The sequence below is a fragment of the Enhydra lutris genome, unplaced genomic scaffold (genome assembly GCF_002288905.1).
Source record: "Enhydra lutris kenyoni isolate GAN:26980312 unplaced genomic scaffold, ASM228890v2 scaffoldscaffold3, whole genome shotgun sequence".
NCBI lineage: Eukaryota > Metazoa > Chordata > Mammalia > Carnivora > Mustelidae > Enhydra > Enhydra lutris.
The window spans coordinates 68,920,157-68,941,562 of NW_019154087.1; the positions used below are offsets into that span (position 1 = coordinate 68,920,157).

At 37.3% G+C, this 21,406-nt stretch overlaps 1 protein-coding gene across 2 annotated transcripts in view; it reads left to right on the plus strand.

Annotated features, from left to right (window-relative positions):
* Positions 1-21,406, plus strand: part of LOC111154210 (OTU deubiquitinase 4) — a 45,734-nt gene that overhangs the window by 8,901 nt on the left and 15,427 nt on the right. The window contains exons 4-13 of one of the 2 annotated variants that reach the window (XM_022513670.1): positions 5,832-5,878; positions 6,570-6,642; positions 8,364-8,445; positions 10,058-10,190; positions 13,162-13,219; positions 13,678-13,795; positions 13,885-13,949; positions 16,565-16,662; positions 17,671-17,774; positions 17,887-18,073. In XM_022513670.1, the coding sequence (XP_022369378.1) occupies positions 5,832-5,878; positions 6,570-6,642; positions 8,364-8,445; positions 10,058-10,190; positions 13,162-13,219; positions 13,678-13,795; positions 13,885-13,949; positions 16,565-16,662; positions 17,671-17,774; positions 17,887-18,073 (965 nt within the window). The remainder of the gene's footprint in view (positions 1-5,831; positions 5,879-6,569; positions 6,643-8,363; positions 8,446-10,057; positions 10,191-13,161; positions 13,220-13,677; positions 13,796-13,884; positions 13,950-16,564; positions 16,663-17,670; positions 17,775-17,886; positions 18,074-21,406) is intronic. The other variant, XM_022513680.1, reaches the window with a different exon arrangement.

A 21,406-nucleotide genomic window follows, 5' to 3' on the forward strand; every position in this document is an offset into this window, starting at 1 on the left:
CTATAGGCATTCACAATTATATTTTTACCTAGGTAGGCAAAAGAAGAGATAGTAGGTTGGCATTTGAAGTCTGAATAGATTCTGAATGAGAAATGCCTAGGGTGAATGGTCTTTCTAGGTAGGGAAAATTGTGAGCAAGGCAGATTCAGAAAGCAGTTCAGTTTGTGTGGAGCCTGTGAAGGTAGGAGGTAGTGAGTAGTCAGGGCAGGCTGTGGGACTGGTCATGGAAGAGCCTTCACTGCTAGGCTCAGTATGGAGCTTATCTTTAGGCTAGCATTTCTCAGAGTGTCAGCCATTGACTGTCTGCATCAGAATTACTTAAGGTGGTTGTAAATTCCACTTATTTCAGACCTGAATTAAAGTCTATGCCTGGGACCTGAGAATGTGGTATTGGGAAACCTTTCAACTTTTTTGAGGCAAGAAGTGAGTATGTCACTGCTGAGAATCAAGAATAGTGCTTGGCTTCCTTGTTGGCTGTCTGAATAGATGGATAAAAGAATATTGAGCAGAGATAGTTTGGAAGTGGATGAGACTCGAGGTGGGGAGACCCGTTGCATGGTTTAAAAAAAAAAAAGTTTAATAAATGGAAAAATGTGCACACTATGTGCACATACGCCTTTAAAAAAAAGGAGTATTGTGTTACTCCAGTTCTGGAGGCAGACATCTCTGAAGGTCTTTTCGCTAAATCCACTCCTGATTCCATTTTTTTTTTTTTTTTAAGATTTTATTTATTTATTTGTCAGAGAGAGGGAGGGAGAGAGAGCAAGCACAGGCAGACAGAATGGCAGGCAGAGGCAGAGGGAGAAGCAGGCTCCCTGATGAGCAAGGAGCCCGATGTGGGACTCGATCCCAGGACGCTGGGATCATGACCTGAGCCGAAGGCAGCTGCTTAACCAACTGAGCCACCCAGGCGTCCCTCCTGATTCCATTTTTATTTTAGTCATTTCAGTACGGAGTTTTGCCCACATATCATGGTCACAGATAACCATTTTCCTGTAGTCCCCCCCCCCCCCCGCCCTTACCTTAAAGCCTCTTTGATGACGAGGATTGTATATTTTATTGCTTTTGGGATTTTCATAGTTACCTTTAGTTTGGGGTGCTGAACTGATTTGTGTGTGTGGTTTGAATGTTAAATCCACATGGCATTCTATGTAACATAACTGGAAAGATAAATACCAGAATGTTGTCTTTAGTAATATTCCTGGTGATTTTTAAAAAAATTTTATTTTTTTATAAACATATAATGTATTATTAACCCCAGGGGTACAAGTCTGTGAATCGCCAGGTTTACACACTTCACAGCACTCACCATAGCACATACCCTCCCCAATGTCCATAACCCCACCACTCTTTCTCGACCCCCTTCCCCCCAGCAACCCTCCTTCCTAGTGATTTTTGTTCCATTATGAAAAATAAAGGAAACAGCAAAGTCTGTTTATTAACCCCCCCCACTTTTTTTTTTTAAAGTAGGTTCTACGGCCAACATGGGGCTTGAACTCATTACTTGGAGATCAAGAGTCACATGCCCTACTGACTGAGCCAGCTAGGTGCCCCCTGTTCATTAACTTTTTAATCGAGAAAAATCCCACGATGTTTATAGTATTTTTGTGTAGCAGTTCAGGCTGTCAAGCTATGAGTTTCTGAGAAAGGGTGGTCATGGTGGGAGTGGAGAGAAAAGGGATAGAGGGAGGAAATGAAGTAGTGTGAACCAGACTGACACTGATTTGGGCATCTAGGGGAGGAAGAAGGGAAGTTGCTGTGGTTGTGAGCGTGTTCCGGGATGGGGTCTCCTTCCTAGGGTGCTGGCTGGCCAGCTTTTTATTTTTATGACACCTTGCCCCCCCCCCCCAATCTAATCAGATTTCTTCTCCAGATGATTCAGGTACCTTCTGAATAGTTGTTTGTGCCTTTTTTTTTTTTTTTAAATTAGAGAAAGTGTGTGCGTGCATGTGCGTGGGCAAGAGGAGGGGCAGAGGGAGAGGGAAAAACACACTCCCTGCTAGGCATGGAGCCCAACTATGGGGGGCTCCATCCCAAGACCCTGAGATCATGATCTGAGCCTAAGTCAGACGCTTAACTGACTGAGCCACCCAGGCACCCCTGTGCTTCTTTATTAGCAACAGATATTTATGTCTTTTTTCGTTTTTCTTTTTCCCTGATATGTGGACTGTATGAAATGAGAAGAGAGATATAGTTGATAAATAAACTCTTATGTTTTCCCTAGTTCTCAGAGAAAGCATCTTTATTCTTTACTTAAAATGCCAGTGGAGCATTTTGAAAAATCCCTCAAACTTTTTGCAGGAATATATTTTTGTCAGCTTTATGAAGGTAAAATTGACACATAGTAAAAATCAGAGTTTTTTTACACCTAAAATTCACCTATTTTAAGTGTATAATTTGATGAGATTTGACAGATGTATACAGTTGCATAACCACCACTACAAACACACAAGGGAGGTTTCCATCACTTCCCAAAGTTTCCGGCGCTCATTTGCTCTTAATCCCTTTTCCCCCACCTTCTGGCTGTTGGCAACCACTGCTTTTTAAGTTTTGTCTTTTTTAGACTACATAAATGGAATGATAGTTTGTAGTCTTATGTATCTGGCTTCTTTTACTTAGCTTAATGGAAACACTTGGAGATCCATCCATGTTGTTTTTGGGTTTATCAATGGTTTGTTCCTTTTTGTTGATGAGCTTATTATACAGATGCCGCAGTTTGCTTGTCCATTTATCATTTCATGAATATTGGGGTTCTTTCTAGCTTGAGACTGTTTTATGATTAAAGCTGCTAAGAATATTTGCCAATAAGTGTTCGTGTGGACATTTCTTTTCTCTTGGATTAACACTTAGGAGTGGAATTGCTCTGTCATATGGTAAATATATGTTTAACTTAATGAGAAACTGCCAGACTTTCAAAATGGCTCTGCATTTTGCTTTTTCATTGGCAATACACGAAAATTCCAACTACTCTTGGTCTTTGTTAACATTCAGTCTTGTCACCTTTGAAATTGTAGCTTTTCTAGTGGTTGTGTAGTGGTATGTCATGGTGGTCTTAACTTGTATTTATTTCTCTAATGTTGAACATCCTTTCATGTTCTTGTTTGCCATCCATATATCTTTGTTGGTGAAATGTCTGTTCATAGATTTTGCCCATCTTTTGTTATGTTGCTGGTTTTATTGAATTGTTAGAGTGCTTTATACTGGATATAAGTTCTGTATTGATATGTAATTTTCAGATACTTTTTCCAACTTGTTACTTTGTCTTTTCATTTTCTTGATAGCATCCTTAGTAACAAAAGTTTATTTTTAGTGACTGTTGAAAAACATTTAAATTACACGTTTTTTAATATAGTTCATTAGTTTAAACAGATTTTGCAGAAATGCTTAACTGTCACCCAAAATAAAGAAGTATATTAAACATCTTAAGAAGCGATAAGTAAATAAGATTATAGCCTTAAGATGGAAGACAATGGTAGAACATAGGTATTTTTTATAATTTAAAATTGACCCTGGTTAAAGAAGACAAGATATTATGATAGCCATTGTTTACTTAACCAGACTACAACAGAATTTATTCTCAGGTTTAAGGGCTTATAAAATGGTACATTATTTGAGAGAGAGTATTTTGTTGAAACGAGTAGAATAATTTTCCATTTTTTAAAAGTGATTTAACATCTTTTGCATGAAGTAGATGTAGCTTATGTTTGTGATTTAAGCAAACTGGTTTGAGTGAAGGATTTCTTCTACACCAGAATGTCACTTGTAGCAGTTGATGAGAAGCCATGATTGTTAGGCTGAGGCCTATTTTAAGAAATCTATTTTAATATATGGTACGCATTTCATTTTGAAAACCAGAGCCAACTTTTAAGAACTATTAAAATGAAAAATCTTCAGAGGGAAGGATTATCCTTGTCTGAGATACACGTTGTTTAAAATCTTTTCCTTATCTCAAATTTCTTTAAAGGAAAAAGTGGCAACATTGACTTACCATAGCTCATTTTTGTTAGTGAGTCTTGGTATTAAGTCTTTACTAATTTCCCAAGTAGCATAGGAATGCATTCTTATGGTAAAAGATGTAATACAGAATGAAGAGTGAACCACCTGGGTGGTTAAGTGTTTGCCTTCAGCTCAAGTCAGGACCCAGGGTCCTGGGATCGAGCCCCACATCAAGCTCCCTGCTGGGCAGGAAGCCTGCTTCTCCCTCTCCCACTCGCCTGCTTATATTCTCTCTCACACTGTCTCTTTCTCTCTGTGTCAATTAAATAAATAAAGTCTTTAAAAAAAAAAAAAATGAAGAGCGAAAATCCTTCATTTTCCCTGATCTTGAATTCCTTGTCTCCACTGTCAGTTTAGGATGTATCTTTCTAGTCCTCATACACCTGCACATACATATACTGAATATAACTTTTTGTTTCTTTTACCCAATAAGGTTTTTTTGTTTTTGTTTTAAGATTTAATTAATTCGTTTTAGAGAGCAAGTAAAACAGCATGCCTGTGTGAATGAGCAGGGAGAGGAGCAGAGGGAGAGGGAGAGAGAATCTCAAGTAGGCTCCATGCTGAGCATGGAGCCTGACCCGGGGCTCGATCTCCTGATGCTGAGATCATGACCTGAGCCAAGGTAGAGTTGGATGCTTAAGTGACTGAGCCACCCAGGCGCCCCATGACTGACTTCTTATACTTGATAGTCTGATCTTTCCAAGTCAGTTCATATAGGTATACCTCATTCTTTAGATGATTGTGTGGTGTTCCATACATGGTGTGGATGAACCATAAATTATTTGATTACTCCTTTCCTATTACTGGAATATCCAGACTTTCTTTAAAAAATTTTTCTTTAAACTATTACAGATAGCTACAGTGAACATCCTTGTTTGTGTACACTTGTGTGGACATATGAAATAACTTGTTTAGGATAGGTTCACAGAATTTGAATTGCCGGGTGAAAGAGTATGTATGGATATTTAAAATTTTTATGTATACTGGCCATTTCCTCTAATAGGCTTAAAGACATAAAGTGACTCCTTTAGGGCTGTAGAATTTCTATCTCATTTCAGAAAGATTGCTAGGACACTGATCTCTTTGTACTTTCAATCACCCTGAAAATAAGAGTCCTACTCCTTTTTTATCTTTTCTAATACCTGCATTCTCCTACTCACATCTCATTTTCTGGGCATGTAAATGTTCCAAGCTATGTCCTGGGTTCTTGGTTAGAGATCAGAGTCCTTGCCTTTAGCAGGTTCTCCACTTAGAGATACCACTCTAAGTATCTTGAGTGGTCTTTCCATAGCAGTAGGAACTATCATTTCACCCTGTGTTACTAAGGATTTTTATAACAGAGACTTGGGCTATTTTTTTAAGTCGATTTTTAGTTTGTTTGTTTTTTTTTTTAAGATTTTATTTATTTATTTATTTGACAGATCACAAGTAGGCAGAGAGGCAGGCAGAGAGAGAGAGAGGAGGAAGCAGGCTCCCCGCTGAGCAGAGAGCCCGATGTGGGGCTCGATCCCAGGACCCTTGGGATCATGACCTGAGCCGAAGGCAGAGGCTTTAACCCACTGAGCCACCCAGGCGCCCCTCGATTTTTAGTTATATATGTAATGTCTGTTTTATATAAATGTTTTAATAACACTAATATATTACATTATATATAATACAAAATATAAACAATATACATAATTATACATATATAATACATAATATACTAATAATATTAATGAGCTTTTTCTAGCTCATGAGGTATAGTCATAAAGGTATGTGTTAAGGTATTGTATAGAGGTATATGTATTATGAAGTATGAAAACTTAAGTGCCAACTTTTTTTCTTTAATACAGGAATGGGTTGGACAAGTGGAAATAAGTGCCCTTTCTCTTATGTACAGGTAAACACTGTAGTAACATTAGGAAACAAAAAGTGAGTGGGAAATTAGTATATATTCCATTATACTAAAATTGTTAGAATAGCAAAGCAGTTTTATGCCTTAATTGTGAAGCATCTTTTCTAAGATTTTTTTTAATTGCATCAATTAGGTTTGGATGTTAAATATGTCAACGTTTAGAAATTGTAATTCTCAAAATACCTTTGGGAAGCAATACAGACATTTTTCCAGGCCTGTAAACAATATTACTTAGCAACTTGATAGAGGATTGATTTCCTACTTTTCTCAGGGATAGTAGCTTCAGATAGATGGCCACTAGAACGAGGCAAAACACCATGTTACTATTTAACTACTTTTGTCTGGGAGAAGAACAGGTGACTGCTTTATTTTTTCTTCTTGAAATGTCTGTATAAAATTTCATCTTCACAATCTCTGTAATTTTGAAGTCTCCTTTTAGAATTATATCTGAAGTTAACATATATGCAAATTATATTTGAAGTTCTACTTTTTAAAAAGGTACTTTCATACAGGTGTTTTACAATTAAGTTACTATATTGCTGTCTTTGTTTACTGCTCTCTCCACCGCCTGGGACATTGCTGGGCACATATTAGGCTCTTAATGAATGAATGAACGAATAATGGTTAAGTCATGAAATACATTTTCCCAGAAGTAATTGCTCAATTTTATTTTCAGGAAAGATTTTATAATTTATCGGGAACCAAATGTTTCTCCTTCACAAGTAACTGAAAATAATTTTCCGGAGAAGGTAAGAATTTTTCTAAGTGTTTCTGAAGGATTTAAGTAAAAGAACCACTTGCCACCTTGACCTTCTAGGCTAAGGTGACCTTTTGAAATATTTTTGTATGAAGGTTATAATTTTTTTTAAACTTCCTGTTAATTGTTATTGAGTCATATTTTGTATTTGTTTTTTTTCCACAAATCTCATGTTGAACACTATCAGAACATTACAGTAGAGGAAAAAACCTCAGATACTAGTGTATATGATTAACTAGACTGTTTTGCATCACTATAAACATTAAGTAGTAAAATTACTTGTGAAAGTAGTTTCTGCCATTGTATCCAAAAATACTTGGGTAATAGTGATATATTTCTCCTTATAAAGATAATTTACTGGCTGAGATGTTATTATCTAGTCCCACACTGGAAACAACTGAAAAATTATGTGAAGACTAGAAAGAAAAAAAAAAAAAACCAACCCTCAGTTGGTTCATTATTATAAGAGAACTTTGTTTTAATTAGCTGTTTTGGAATCATCCAGGCCAAGTTGAAGTGTTTTGTCATTGTGCTAATGGTGGTAAGAGGGAAGGGAATTGAGTGAAATACCACCTTATAAAAAGGACTTTGGGGGGGCGCCTGGGTGGCTCAGTGGGTTAAAGCCTCTGCCTTCGGCTCAGGTCATGATCCCGGGATCCTGGGGTTGAGCCCCGCATCGGGCTCTCTGCTCAGCAGGGAGCCTGCTTCCTTCTCTCTTTCTGCCTGCCTCTCTGCCTACTTGTGATCTGTCTGTCAAATAAATAAATAAAATCTTAAAAAAAAAAATTTTAAAAAAAGGGTGCGTGGCTCTGGATTTGGCCTATCCAATACAGGTTTGGGAATACACCATAATTCAAACAAAATCAGTGTGTCTTTCTCATTGCATAAGCAATTGACTATTTAGAAAGTACTTAAAACTAAAACAGCAGAAAAAAATTTACGTTTGATTGTGCCTCTTAGAGGTCAGCATCTTCATAAGGTTTTGGAGTATTTAGTATTTTATGGTCTTTTAACTGTCTTGTTTTTTTAAGTAGTGGAAATTCTGTTGTTTTCATGTATATTGTATATTTTTTGTGATCCCATAAGCATTTCCCCAGATCATTGAGAACTTTTTGATTTAATGACATTTCAGCATTGGATATACCATAGTTGACGACACTGAAGCCTTAGGTTGCTTCTAAAATAATCTTTTTTTTTTTTTTAAAGTAAGCTCCATGCCTAGCATGGAGCCCAGTGTGGGGCTTGAACTCACCACCCTATCAAGATCTGGGCTGAAATCAAGAGTTGGGCACTTAACCAACTGAGTCTACCAGGTGCCCCTAAAATAATCATTTTTTAAAAAATCCTATTTGTGAGAGTATGTGCGAGAGAGAGAGAGAGAGAAGGAGAGAGAGAGGGGTGGGGGAGGGATAGAGGGACAGGGTGAGAGCAAGGGAGAAGAGAGTATGAGCCAGGGTGGGGAGAGGAAGAGGGAGAAGCAGACTCCCACTGAGCAGGGAGTCCAGTGCAGGGTTCATCCCAGGGCCTTGAGATAATGACCTGAGCCAAAGGCAGATGCTTAACTGACTGAGCCACCCAGGTGCCCCTAAAATAATCATTTTCTATTTGGATATTATTTATTAGTAATTCAGAGAAACTGGAGGTAAAAGTTGCTGTGTAAGTGTCATAAGTGAAGGACTGGATTGAAAGGTGTCTTTAATTTTTCCCTTTCAGGTATTACTGTGTTTTTCAAATGGAAATCATTATGATATTGTCTATCCCATAAAGTATAAAGAGAACTCGGCAATGTGTCAGTGTGAGTATCACCGTCGTGTTTGTGTAGGAAGTTATATTCCTAAGCTATACAGTCCTAATGCAAACAAGTCTGTTTTGTTGCATACGAAGATATGTAGAGAATCTTGGGTTAGCAGAAGTATTAATACTGTAATGAAAACTTGTTTGACTAGGAAAAAATGGAGCTAGTAACTTGAATTTGACTTGTAAATACAGGTATTTCTTTTCTGCAGTAATTCATTTCGGTAATAAGCATTTGTATGTGTTTTAAAGTTGTTGGTGTAGAGCTTGAAAATCTAAATGAGCAAATCAAGCATTTGATTGTTTTGACACTAGAACAGGGTTTCTTAACCTTGACACTACTGCCATTTGGGCCAGATAATTCTTTGGAGCTGTTCTGTGCATTATGGAACATTAAGTATAATGTCCCTGGCATGTACCATGTAGAGAGCTCTCTTTTTTTCATTGCAACAAGTAAAAAGCTCTCCAGATTTTGCCAGGTGTTTCTTAGAAGGATAAAATCCCCTCTCCTTCCCCAGTTGAGAATTACCACTTTAGTAGTCCTTTCTACCTTACTCTCCTTTATCATCTGTCTGATGAAGTGCACATCACTCAAACAGAGCATTAGTGCTGGGCATGTAACAGCTTTTTCCTTTGTTCTTAAGCTAGTGGTGACCAGTAAAGATATGGGTAATGCAATTTTGAGAATTGATGAAAAAAAAAATAAATAAAATGAAGTGTAGTTGTCTGTATCCTAGTCTGTGTCCTCCTCTTCTAGCTGGTTAAAATCTAGACATTTCAGCTTTGGGAAGGATAGCTCATGGAGCCTACCTTACCCATACTTCTCTCATGCCTGTGTTTTAGATGTTATCAGGGGTGGCAGAAAGGTGATCTGTGAGAAGGTGGTCTCTTTGGGGACTCATCTAGAGGGTGGGTACCTATTGTTGATGAAGTTTTAGTTTCAAAAAGATTGCTGCAGTATAATTAATCAGAGTCCTAAATGCCATCTGTAATGTGTTTTTGAGTATTTGGTAATCTATATTTTTGTGTTTTCTAGATTTTTTTTTTAAAGCAAAAAAGTTGATTAAATATGCTTCTTTCAGTGGGTGCTCAGAATACATTTTATAGCAGTTGTTTTTGGAGTCCCTTATGAAAAGCTGTCCTCTTCTAGGAGTCTTAAAGTTTCTTAATGTTTTCTTTCCACATCTCTTAAGGTTGGGCAGATTATGTGACCTTTTTAATTCTCAAGTTTCCTCATCTGTACTGTTAGAATAATACTTTGCTGTGCGTGGAATTAAATATGAGCATATGTAAAGGGTTTGCACAGTGCCTGGAATGCAGTAATTGTATGCATGTTTAGCTTTTACTGTTATCATACTTGTTTCACGGTTGTGGTACCTTTTTGTGTTTTAAAAATGGCATTAGCTTATGTAATGATTTCAAATTAATTATAGAGACAGAAATTCTAGTTGCTTTCTATCTAGATAACTTTTCGATTAAATTGTATTATTGAGCAGAAGATGTTATAGGTGTCCTAGTTAGGATTTTAGAAACCTGGGCAATAGACATTGTCAATTTTGTGTTAAAACATAACATTAGTTAATGTTGCATAACATTTCTCTTATTAATTGCAGCTCTCCTTTATGAATTGCTGTATGAGAAGGTATTTAAAACTGATGTTAGTAAAATATTGATGGGACTAGACACTTCTGAAGTAGCTGATGAAAACAACAGTGAAATATCAGATTCAGAGGATGACAGTTGCAAGTAAGAATGAATTTAAGTCCTAAAATATCTTTATAGTACCCTGTAAAGAAATAGTTCAATAAGGAATGTGAGGCATGGAGTTGCCTCACATATTGAGGTATTATATACCTCATTATGTACCTAAAATATAGCAATCTGCAGTACAAGATTCTTTTTTCCTGCCTCTGATTTTATCTAATTTTTATTACGGGACTGTTTTTGAAAGTTGAAGTTTTTGATTGATAGGCTCTATTTCTGTAAAATCTACAAGTATATGTGTATAATAGACTTAGTCCTGCCTCTCTGTGTGTGTATATTGTAAAATTTTAAGGTTAACCTGTCATTTGTTTACATATCCAATGATGAAAAAAATGACCATTTTATTTCCACGACTTTCTTTTATTGTTTCCTTACTCAGATAATGCCTTCCTTTTTCGTTTTATATAATAGTAGTCCCAAATTGGGGTACAAGTATGAGAACAGCTCTGGGTAATGTCTCTGTTTAGGATTGTGAATAAACACCTTTTAACTTAGATTCTCTGAGGCCTTTTCCACACAGGATAATGTAGGATAGTAGTTAAGAGCTTGGGGCCATGGACAGCCAAATCTGGTTTCAATCCTGGCTTCCTGCTAAAGTGACTAGACTTGGGGCAACTTACTTAAGTTCACTAACATGCCCCAATTCTATATAAAATTAGGATATATTAGTATTTCCTCAGAGGGAAATTTGTAAGAATTAAAATAAATAATGTATAATGTGTATAGCCTAGTTTCTAGATACGGTGTCTGACATTTTTTTAGTTTTTATTAATAATGTTAAAACCTTTACTCTGTGTTTTATAAGAGCTCTACCCAATTCCATTCCTAGTCAGGATATAATACTCTATTATTCCTAGCGTGTGAGAGTATGAAAGCCTACTCGGTGTTCCATAGTGAAACTAGAGAAATAAATGAAATTAAACCTTAGGATATCTAATTCTTTATTGAATATATCTCCTTTTATCAGAAATACCAGGCATTTGTTAAGGTACATTTTTCTGATCCTTACTGAAAAAATGATTGACTACCATTTCTTTGTAAGAGAGAGAGATGAGTCGGGTTAGAATCTGGGTCTGCTATTGCACATTTAATTCTAGGATAGACTAACTTTAAACAGAAGTTCTGCTCTATCATTTAATCTAGGCTCCTATCTGATTAGAATGTGCCATTGAGCTTAGAGGAAGTTGAGAGAGCGAGTGATTAGCTTGTTATAGCTTATTACCTATTATGGTGTGGGGGGACTTGAGCACATGCCCTTTGGTCCCTGCTCATCATTTTAGCAACAGTTGGGTCTGGAATAGCAGTTGACTGATGAAATAGGTATGAAGTTAAGGCTAGTAAGCTGGAGAAGTTTATGAGGAAAGGTGTGTTCATTGTAAAGTGCAGTCTTTCTAAACTGCTAATGTGTAGCCCTTGGAACATGGAAGCCATTTTTTTCCTCCAAAGATTGATTACTTGAGAGCAAGAGAGCATGCACCCACAGCACACGCAGAAGTGTGCACGAGTGGAAGGGGCAGAGGGAGAGGAAGAATCTCAAGCAGACTCCCCACTGAGCGCAGAGCTTGACAAGGGTCTTGATTTCATGACTCTGAGATAACAACTGGAGCCTAACAGTTGCCCCACTGCCTGCACCACCCAGGCTTCCCAACATGGAAGCTTTTTAAATTTTTTTTATTCTTAAATTTATTTTAATTAATTTACTTATTTTACTTATTTTTTTTAAAGGTCTTATTTATTTGTCAGAGAGAGGGAAGGGGGAGAGAGCGTGCACACAAGCAGGGGGAGCAGCAGGCAGAGGGAAAAACAGGCTCCCTGCCAAGCAGGGAGCCTGATGTGGGGCTAGATCCCAGGACCCTGGAATCATGACCTGAGCCTAAGGCAGATGCTTAACCGACTGAGCCACCCAGAGGTCCTTGAAGCCTTTTTTAAATTAACTTTTTGTTGCATTAATAACATTTCTCTTCACTTGTATCATGTCTGGCCTAAGGAGGCTAAGGCTTTAGGGAAGAATGCTGCATGATTATGGTATGATAGTTAGGCATAGTTTGGGTAATAAGGAGGATGTTACTCTACTCTTGTGCCTAGATTCTTTTCACTTTCATATTGGTCAGTCCTGAAGTGGTGGGAATTATGGGTGATTTTTTAGTCTAGACTGTAGGTTGCAGTCTCTTAAATATTGCCATATTTAAGGACACAGATTTGGAGATTGTCCTGCAGACTGAGATTAAGGAGGAACTGTAGGACAGAAGACTACAGTCTCATCTCTTCTTTTGTTTGTCCTGCCATCACTATGTTCCCGCTTTTCCAATCTCTGGGCCACCTCAGGGTCTTTCCACTTGCTGCTCTCTGCCTGGAATACTGAATAGCCGTATGATTCGCTGTCTCATCAACTTTAATTCTTTATCCAGAAAGGCATCTTAGCAAATCCTTTCCTCATCTCACTTATTTGTTATTTGAAGCCTATGTCTCAGCACTATCACTTCTGCTACCTGGCTACCCGGACGCCACCCTACCCTGTAGATAGTACTTATCATCATTTAACATGCTGATGACTTAGTTTGTGTTTGCGCTCATTTGTTGTGGAATATTTTGTTTAATGGAGCCTCATCAATATACTGAAAGAAAATGTTTACATTAAATGTTTTATAAATTCAGTTTTCCATCCACCCAAATTTCATAGTTCTTTTTGTTTCTGTTTTTTTGATGATTGAGCCTTACATAAAGAACTGATAGTTTTTGATCTATATCTTAATATGGATACACATGTGTATGTGTGTGTCTGTGTATGGGCGTTTGTACATCCTTTTACTAAAGCTTGTATGAACTCCACTGGAATATAGCTTTGACTTTTTGAAATATAATTATGACTGGAGATCTTTATGTGAGGTTAAGATAAGTTAACTGCATAAACACATTTTTGTACTTTTTAATTATGATTATATTTCTTTTGTAGGAGTAAAACTACCACTGCTAATGATGTGAATGGAGTTAAAGCTTTGTCAAGCGATCAGGTATTTTTTTTTAATGGTTTTAACTAGTTCTTCCACTTAAGAAAGCACATTAATTTAGTCTTAATTTTTACTTGTACATTTTCTTTTTTTTAAAAGATTTTATTTATTTGACAGGGAGAGAGAGAGATCACAAGTAGGCAGAGAGGCAGGCAGAGAGAGAGGGGGAAGCAGGCTCCCTGCTGAGCAGAGAGCCCGATGCAGGACTTGATCCCAGGACCCTGAGATCATGACCTGAGCTGAAGGCAGAGGCTTAACCCACTGAGCCACCCAGGCATCCCTTTACTTGTACGTTTTCAATGGAGTCAGGATCATCTGACTCTGAGAAAATTTTTGTTGACTTCCTAATTTTTAAAGTTTTCTTTTTCACTTGATTTTACTCTTACATGTATCTCAAACAAAAATGTTTTAAAAGCAGTTCTGTTCTGTGTTGATTGGACTTCCTGACTTTGTTTGTTTAGAACCCGAAAAACAATGGGAACTCTCCTAGCCTCCCTTTGTCTAGAAAGGTTCTTAAGTCACTCAGTCCAGCAGTCTATAGAAATGTGGAATATGAAATCTGGCTGAAGTCTAAGCAAGGTAAGTTAATCTGTATTTTCCATAAATTTGCTTTGTGACACTTGAAAGTAATTACGTCAACTTGATATTTATACTCCTACTGTTTACAGCTCAACAGAAACGTGATTATTCCATTGCTGCTGGCTTACAGTATGAAGTTGGAGATAAATGTCAAGTAAGTGATTATATAGAGGAAGAAAAAATTTTATTTGAAATCTTAATTTATTGTAATAGGAATTAAGACAGTTCAAGTTTGAATGTGTTGTTAATTTGAGATTTCAGAATATATTTTATCACATATGCATTTTAATAGTTGTAAAAGTTTAGTTTTTTGATCCATTAGAGTACATTATCAAAATTTGTATGTATATAAAAGCCATGGCGTCCCATCATGTGATATTTAAGTACAATGTCAGTCTTTGAAAAACTTGTTTGAAAGAAGTAACAATAACAGTAGATTTTTAGATATTTTCATTACAGTTGGCAGATTCCTGAAATTGATTCAGACTTGACATTATAGGCCAGTTTGTTTTATGAAAGTCATCCTAGAAGATTTTGATGGGTACATAATGGTTTTCTGTTGGATTGAGAAAGAGTGAATAGTAATGAAGGGAGTTTTGCCATTCATTTTGAGTAAACTGTTGCTTTTAAGTAGCTGATTGTTTAAGGGGAAAGTTGGATTAGATCACTTCTCAACTTGGAGTGATTTTGCAATCCTCACTCCCTATTTGGCAGTGTGTGCAGACAACTTTTGTTGTCAAAGCACAGCCGGGGAGGTGCTATTGACATCTACTGGTTAGAGGCCAGGAATACTGCTAAACATCCTGCAGTGCACAGGACACCCCCTCTTACCGCTAACAAAGACTTGTCCAGTCTAGTGTCGATACTCCAAAGCTGGAGAAACTGGATAATTTTTAAGGTTCCCTGTTTTTTTGTTTTTTTAAGATTTTATTTATTTGACAGAGATCACAAGCAGGCAGAGAAGCAGGTAGAGAGAGAGAGAGAGAGAGAGAGGGAAGCAGGCTCCCTGCTGAGCAGAGAGCCCGATGGGGAGCTCAATCCCAGGACCCTGAGATCATGACCTGAGCCACCCAGGCGCCCCATCTGTTGTTTTGTTTTGTTTTGTTTTTTTTTAATGGAAAAATTGTCCTCTATTTCCAAAACAGAAATAACCTATGTACATAAAAATTTTATTTGGAGATAATTTTCACAAAAAATGGTTTTCATTGAGAAGTGTTGCCTTTTAAAAATTACTTTAAAATAGCCATTGACAAACATTTTTGCTTGACTTGTGGTAACACTCATTTCCTGTGTGGTAAAGTGGTTTGTGAGAAGTATCTGATCGATGAGGATTATATTAGCATCAATGATAGCCTATCTTAAGAACTTTTAATAAAAGTGTTCTGATTCTGAGGTATTTGAAAGGCAAGGAAGAAGAGGATATGATTTATTTATGTTCTTCCTTATGGAATTGTCAGAAATGTGCTGTAATCACAGAACAGAATTGTGGAATCTTTTGTTATAGTGATTTGGAAAACTCGGAAAAAAACAGAAGTGAATCTTGGGCTTATTAGGGGCCCCCTCCCTCTCATTCCCCCTTAACAGAGAAGATTGATTATCTTATGCTGCATCACTAAAACTTGCTCCTTATTTTAAGTCAAGTATGTTTCCTTTGAGGTTGCAGTGCTTTTGGTAAAGTAGATGCTCTTCATAAAGTAGATGGTAAAGCAGATACTTGTTTTAATTTTTTCCTTTTTAAAGTATTTTGTTTCTATACCTACTAGATTATCTCACTTGGGTAAAATTTAATTGATATTTTATTACAGAAACTGCTGTGACTCAAAGGTGATTTTACTCAAGCATTTAAGATGTAGTTTAAACTTTTGACAGATTAACTTCAGAAAGATCTCTTTTATTGCTAGACTGTTGAAGGGAGGGAAGGCTCACTATCCTTTTGTGAGTAATGAAGAATGAAACCTCAGCTTTAGGACTAGATCTAGAAATAGGAAGTTAACTTGAAGCAGTGCTGTGTACCTTGGGCTTATAGTGCAGTGATCAGCAGGTGCCCTGTTCATTGAGTACTGTTTGACTCTAGGAAGAAACCTAAAGGCTTACTCTTATCACAGTTTGCTGTTGGGTAATAAGAATTATGTATTAGAGAACACGTCATGGATCTAGTTTTAGGGGAAAAAAAGGTCACAGTTACTCATTTTAAAAATTGAGAAAGTGAGAAGATAATAGTAATTATAATATGAGGTTCTCTCATTTATAGAGTGGTTGCTGTGTGTTAGTGCCCTTTCTGTATATCCTATGTTCCTCATTCCATCTCCATGAGTCCTATGATGTAGGTACTATTATTAGCTCTATTTTGCATGTGAGGACACTGAAGCATGAAACAAGTAACTTGCCAAAGGTCATATTGCTGGTAAGTAGAAAAGATGGGCCTAGAATCCCAGAATATGCAGTGCTGGCGCCCTTTGTTCGGATCTGGGGCATGCTGCCTCTCTTGTTTGGAGCCTGATAGATTGTGTTCCTGCTTCTCCATGAATTACTTATAGAAACGGTTTATAAAATTTTGGAAGTGTGAACAAAAAAAGGCTTTTTTTTATGCTAGAGGTACAGAGGTCGGGGGGGGTCAGAAAAGTATTATGTTATACCATTTTGAGCTTAATTTTGTTTCTAACAGTATATAGTCATTTTCTCTTTAATTAAAAGTAAGATAAAAATTTAAAAGGTGATCATTAATGCAAAGGAAGCAGGTGACTGATTTTTCTTTCTGCAATTGTTCAGCAGGTTAGGTTGGATCACAATGGAAAGTTTTCTAATGCAGACTTTCCAGGGATTCACTCGGAGAATGGACCCGTTTTGGTCGAAGAACTTGGAAAGAAGTATGTACAGCTCTTCAACTGAGGCATTTACTGTCTCTTCCATTTAGCCTGTTGTAATCATGAGGATTTCTAAATTATCCTATGTATTTGTAAATTAACCAAAGGTTTTGCCTTTGTGTAGAAAATGAATTCATTTAGATCTCTTGAAAGAGCAGTTTGAGTTCAGATTTTGTGTTTTGTGTGTTAATGCATTTTAAAAACTTGTTTTGTTGCTTAGTTTAAAATGTGCCATTCTTTGTAAAGGCGGTTTGGGAAACTGACTCTTTTGTAACTGTAAAGTGGGGAACGTAGGAGGACAGGGACCATATTCATTTCTAATTTTCACTTCGTATGACATTGCATGTAGTTCATTTTCACTAAATGTTTGTCACATGAAGTAGTAAAATACTATGGTTGACTTGCTGTTACAGTCTTTATAGCACCTTTTGTTTCAGTTGCTGCTGTCTTTGTTAGAAAAAAGGGTAGTGAGTCACACCTAAACTTTACTAGGGAAAATATCAAACATATACAAATGTAAAGATAGTACATTGAACCCCACTGTAAGCACCACCCTGCTGCAGCAACTAACTGTGTTTGACAGTCTTTTCTAATCAGTTCTCCCTAACCCCCTTTTTAAAAAATGGGTATGGAATTGAATAAAGCAAATGCCAGACAACACATCATTTTATGTATTTCTTATGTATTTCTCTAACATAATATGGACTCCTCCCTCCCCGTCTTAGCTGTAGTACCATCAGCACATCTAACAGAATTAAAGTCATTCCTTTTTTATCCAATATTTTGCTTAGATTGTGTTTAAGGCCTTTTAGTCTTCCATTTTTTTAGGTTATGCTTTTGATTTATGTCGTCTGACTTGATTAGAATTATATCTGGATTGCTAAATGCTTTGTATTTTAATTTAAGAACTAAAACTAAATTCTTTTGTAAGTTAAAAATACTCATGCAGAATACTTAAGTAGATACTCTTACTAGGAATACTTTGTTTTTATAAATGTTTTTCTCTTGAAGACACTCCTCGAAGAACTTCAAACCACCTCCCTCTGAAAGCTGGAACACCGTATCAGGGAAGAAGATGAGAAAACCTTCCACTTCTGGACAAAATTTCCACTCTGGTTAGGATTATATCAAATTAATCTTTCTCTGGGGGAGGGATGTTGGGACTTGGGTTGGTTTGTTTGTTTTTAAATAGGAAAGTTTTGCGATTTTTTTGGCTTTTTGTCACAGACATGGATTACAGAGGGCCAAAGAATCCAAGCAAGCCAATAAAAGCTCCCTCAGCACTACCTCCTCGACTCCAGCATCCTTCGGGAGTAAGACCACATGCATTCTCTAGTCATTCTGCAGGGTCACAGTCTCAGAAACCCTCCAGTGAGCACAAAAATCTTAATAGGACACCTTCACAGATCATAAGGTAACCTTCCTGAATGCAAAGGAAATAGAAATTGAGCAGCATTTCTTTTATCTGCCATTACATGCATGCAAATAGTTACAATTTTTTGTTCATTTGTCTGTAGTATAATATTAAAAGTATTGTTGATAAAATACCATGTAAGGATTTTAGTTTTTTATAATTAAATGCATAATTCTTATCAAATCAAAGTAATTTTTAGGGTAAGGCATCTTTAGTTTTGAGTAATTTTTTCAAATGATCTGGGAGACCTTATCTTAGCCAAGTCTATTCTTGCACTTAATTAGTTTTCTGGTAGCTTGTGATTTGTTAAATGTTCCCTTTATATAGGAACTTAACCAAAATGGTCTGTTGCCTTTGTTCTGATAAGTTTGGGTTGTTTGTGACATGTGCCTAATATTGAATGGGGCTACAGATTGTATAAGTTAATGTAGTCATGCATATTAGCAATCTGACTGAATATCCAAAGACAGATGAACTTTAGGATCCTAATTTTCCTGTATAGTAGATTTTATTTTTTCCCTAATCTGTCTTTTTGTGGAGTAGTTTATAGCCCTTAGGGTGTGTCTTAAGTTGAGGCTGTCCTTTTCATGCAAACTTAGCGTTGTCTCTTCGGTGCTGGAGCCCTCGTTGGGTACTGTGACCATTGCCTTCCCCATTCCAAGCTGCTTCTCCCCAACTGCCTGAGCAGCTGTAGCATCAGCTTATGTGTTTGCCAAACTCTGGTCTTCAATTCCTTTATTTCCAGCTTTTGGGCATTCTCCTTTCTTGGGAATGTCCTTAACCTTTTTCTTTTTCTTTTCTTTTCTTTTCTTTTTTTTTTTTAATTTTTATTTATTTTAGAGAGAGAGTGTGGGAGTTGGGGAAGGGCAGAGGGAGAAGGAGAGGGAGAGAATACCAAGCAAACTTCTGAGTGGGGAGCCCAATATGGGGCTTAATCTCACGACCCTGAGATCATGACCTGAGCCAAAATCAGGAGTCCTAAGCCTAACTGACTGAGCCATCCAGGTGCCTGACACATCCAGGTGTCAGTAAAGATAGTTTATACAATGAAGATCTTCAAGACAGAGTTGTAGCTTCCTAGGCTGTCATATGCCAAATACTGTGTTAGTTTTCTGGGGCTTTTTTAGCAAGGTACCACAGACTTCTGGCTTAAAACAGCAGAAATTTATTCTTATGGGTCTGGAGGCTAGCAGTCTGAAATCAAGTTGGCAGTAAGGCCATACTCTTTCTGAATGCTCTAGGGGCGAGTCTGTTTCCTATCTCTCCTTTGGTGTTCCCTGGCTTGTGGGTGCTTCACCCTGGTCTCTGCCTCAATCATCACATGGTGTTTTCCCTGTGTCTGTCTCTCCTAATAAAGATAGGAGTCATATTGGGTTTAGGGCCCACCCTCCCCTGATATGATCTTGTCTTAACTTAAAGTCATATGCACAGGTACCAGTGGTTAGGACTTGAATATATCTCTTTGGAAAGTACACTTCAATCATAGAAACACCAGGACCCTCAAGTTCATTACACCTTTCTTTTTAGTTTAACAAACTATTAAGGATAGGAAATTATTTTGTGTTCAAAATCCAAAGCATTGAGAGGTTTATTTATTTTGATAATTCTTCCTATCCCAATTTTCCCAGTAATCTAGTTTCCTTCTGCAGAGGCATCTAGTACTCATAGATTCTTGTGTTTCCCTCCTGGGATACTTCACATATGCATGAAAATTACATATATATTCACAAACCAACTTCCCAAAAGTTCTAATAAGAATAAATGATTAAAAATCAGTCAGAAGAAAGATGTTACCTCATTCCTGGTTAGTGAAACAAATACAGTCCTGAGAATTGGCCTGGGTAAAGAGTGGTCAGGGCTGTGCTTTCTTGGCATGCCCAGCAACAGTGTGCAGGGACATTCAGGGATCGTGGTGGGTTATCATTCCTAACAGATAGAATTGGAGCCATTAATCAACTGCTTGTGGCTAAAGTCTGTTGTTTGGACATTAGACTCCCCTAACATCTGGTGGCATCTTTTTCAAATAGGCAGAGGACCTAAGAGTATTAACTTATTTTGAATATTAACTTTGGAAACCTAAAAATATGAAGTAGATATATGAAGGTCATGGGCAGAATTAAGATTTTCCTTAAATAAAGTTCACTTTTTTTTTTTTTTTTTAAGATTTTATTTATTAACTTGACAGAGATCACAAGTAGTCAGAGAGGCAGGCAGGGGGTGGGGGCAGGAAGCAGGCTCCCTGCTGAGCAGAGAGCCTGATGTGGGGCTCTATCCCAGGACTCTGGAATCATGACCTGAGCCGAAGGCAGAGGCTTTAACCCACTGAGCCACCCAGGCACCCCAAGTTCTCACTTTTTTAATAGATTAAAAAAGAAACATTTTGGGGCGCCTGGGTGGCTCAGTGGGTTAAAGCCTCTGCCTTTGGCTCAGGTCATGATCTGAGTCCTGGGATCGAGCCCCGCATCGGGCTCTCTGCTCAGCAGGGAGTCTGCTTCCCCCTCTCTCTCTGCCTGCCTCTCTGCCTACTTGTGATCTCACTCTAATAAATAAATAATCTTTTAAAAAAAATATTTTTTTCCCCTTGAACACAAAGATCCTCTTTAGTGTTTTAAAAATTAAAGAAAATACACATAGACTAGGAAGGGGCTGATTTTATACTTTTGTTTACCACAAACTCAATTTATGGCAAGTGTTTTGTGGTGTTGTAGCCAATCTCCTAGGAATTGGTAAAATAATCAGACAGTTGTGAAATGTCATTGTCTTCCTAGGATCTTTTTTATGTGTTAGCTATATACTTGATGTATAAAAACGCTGGAGAGCAGAAGGCAGTGGATAATATACAGACACTAAGCTTCAAAGATTTGACATTGTAATTGATAACATGGGAACCTACTTGGATTTGCAGTTAAGTGTGCCTTCTCTACTGTTGTTGTGAGAGTGAATTTTACTAGCATATGGAAACAAATTTAGAGACTCCTGATGACTAAATATTTGGAATAAGAGTTTCAAAAAAATCTAAAGTATGGAATTTTATAGCTAATAGTCTAATTGATTTAAGCCCATTACTTTATCTTGACTTTATTTCTTATATTTAGCACATCAGTTTTAAAATCTTTTAGTTATAAAATAAAAGAACTGGGGTGCCTGGGTGGCTCAGTGGGTTAAAGCCTCTGCCTTCAGCTCAGGTCATGATCCCAGGGTGCTGGGATCGAGCCCCGAATCAGGCTCTCTGCTTGGCCGGGGGCCTGCTTCCCCCCGCCTCTCTCTGCCTGCCTCTCTGCCTACATGTGATCTCTGTCAAATAAATAAATAAAATCTTAAAAAATAAAAATA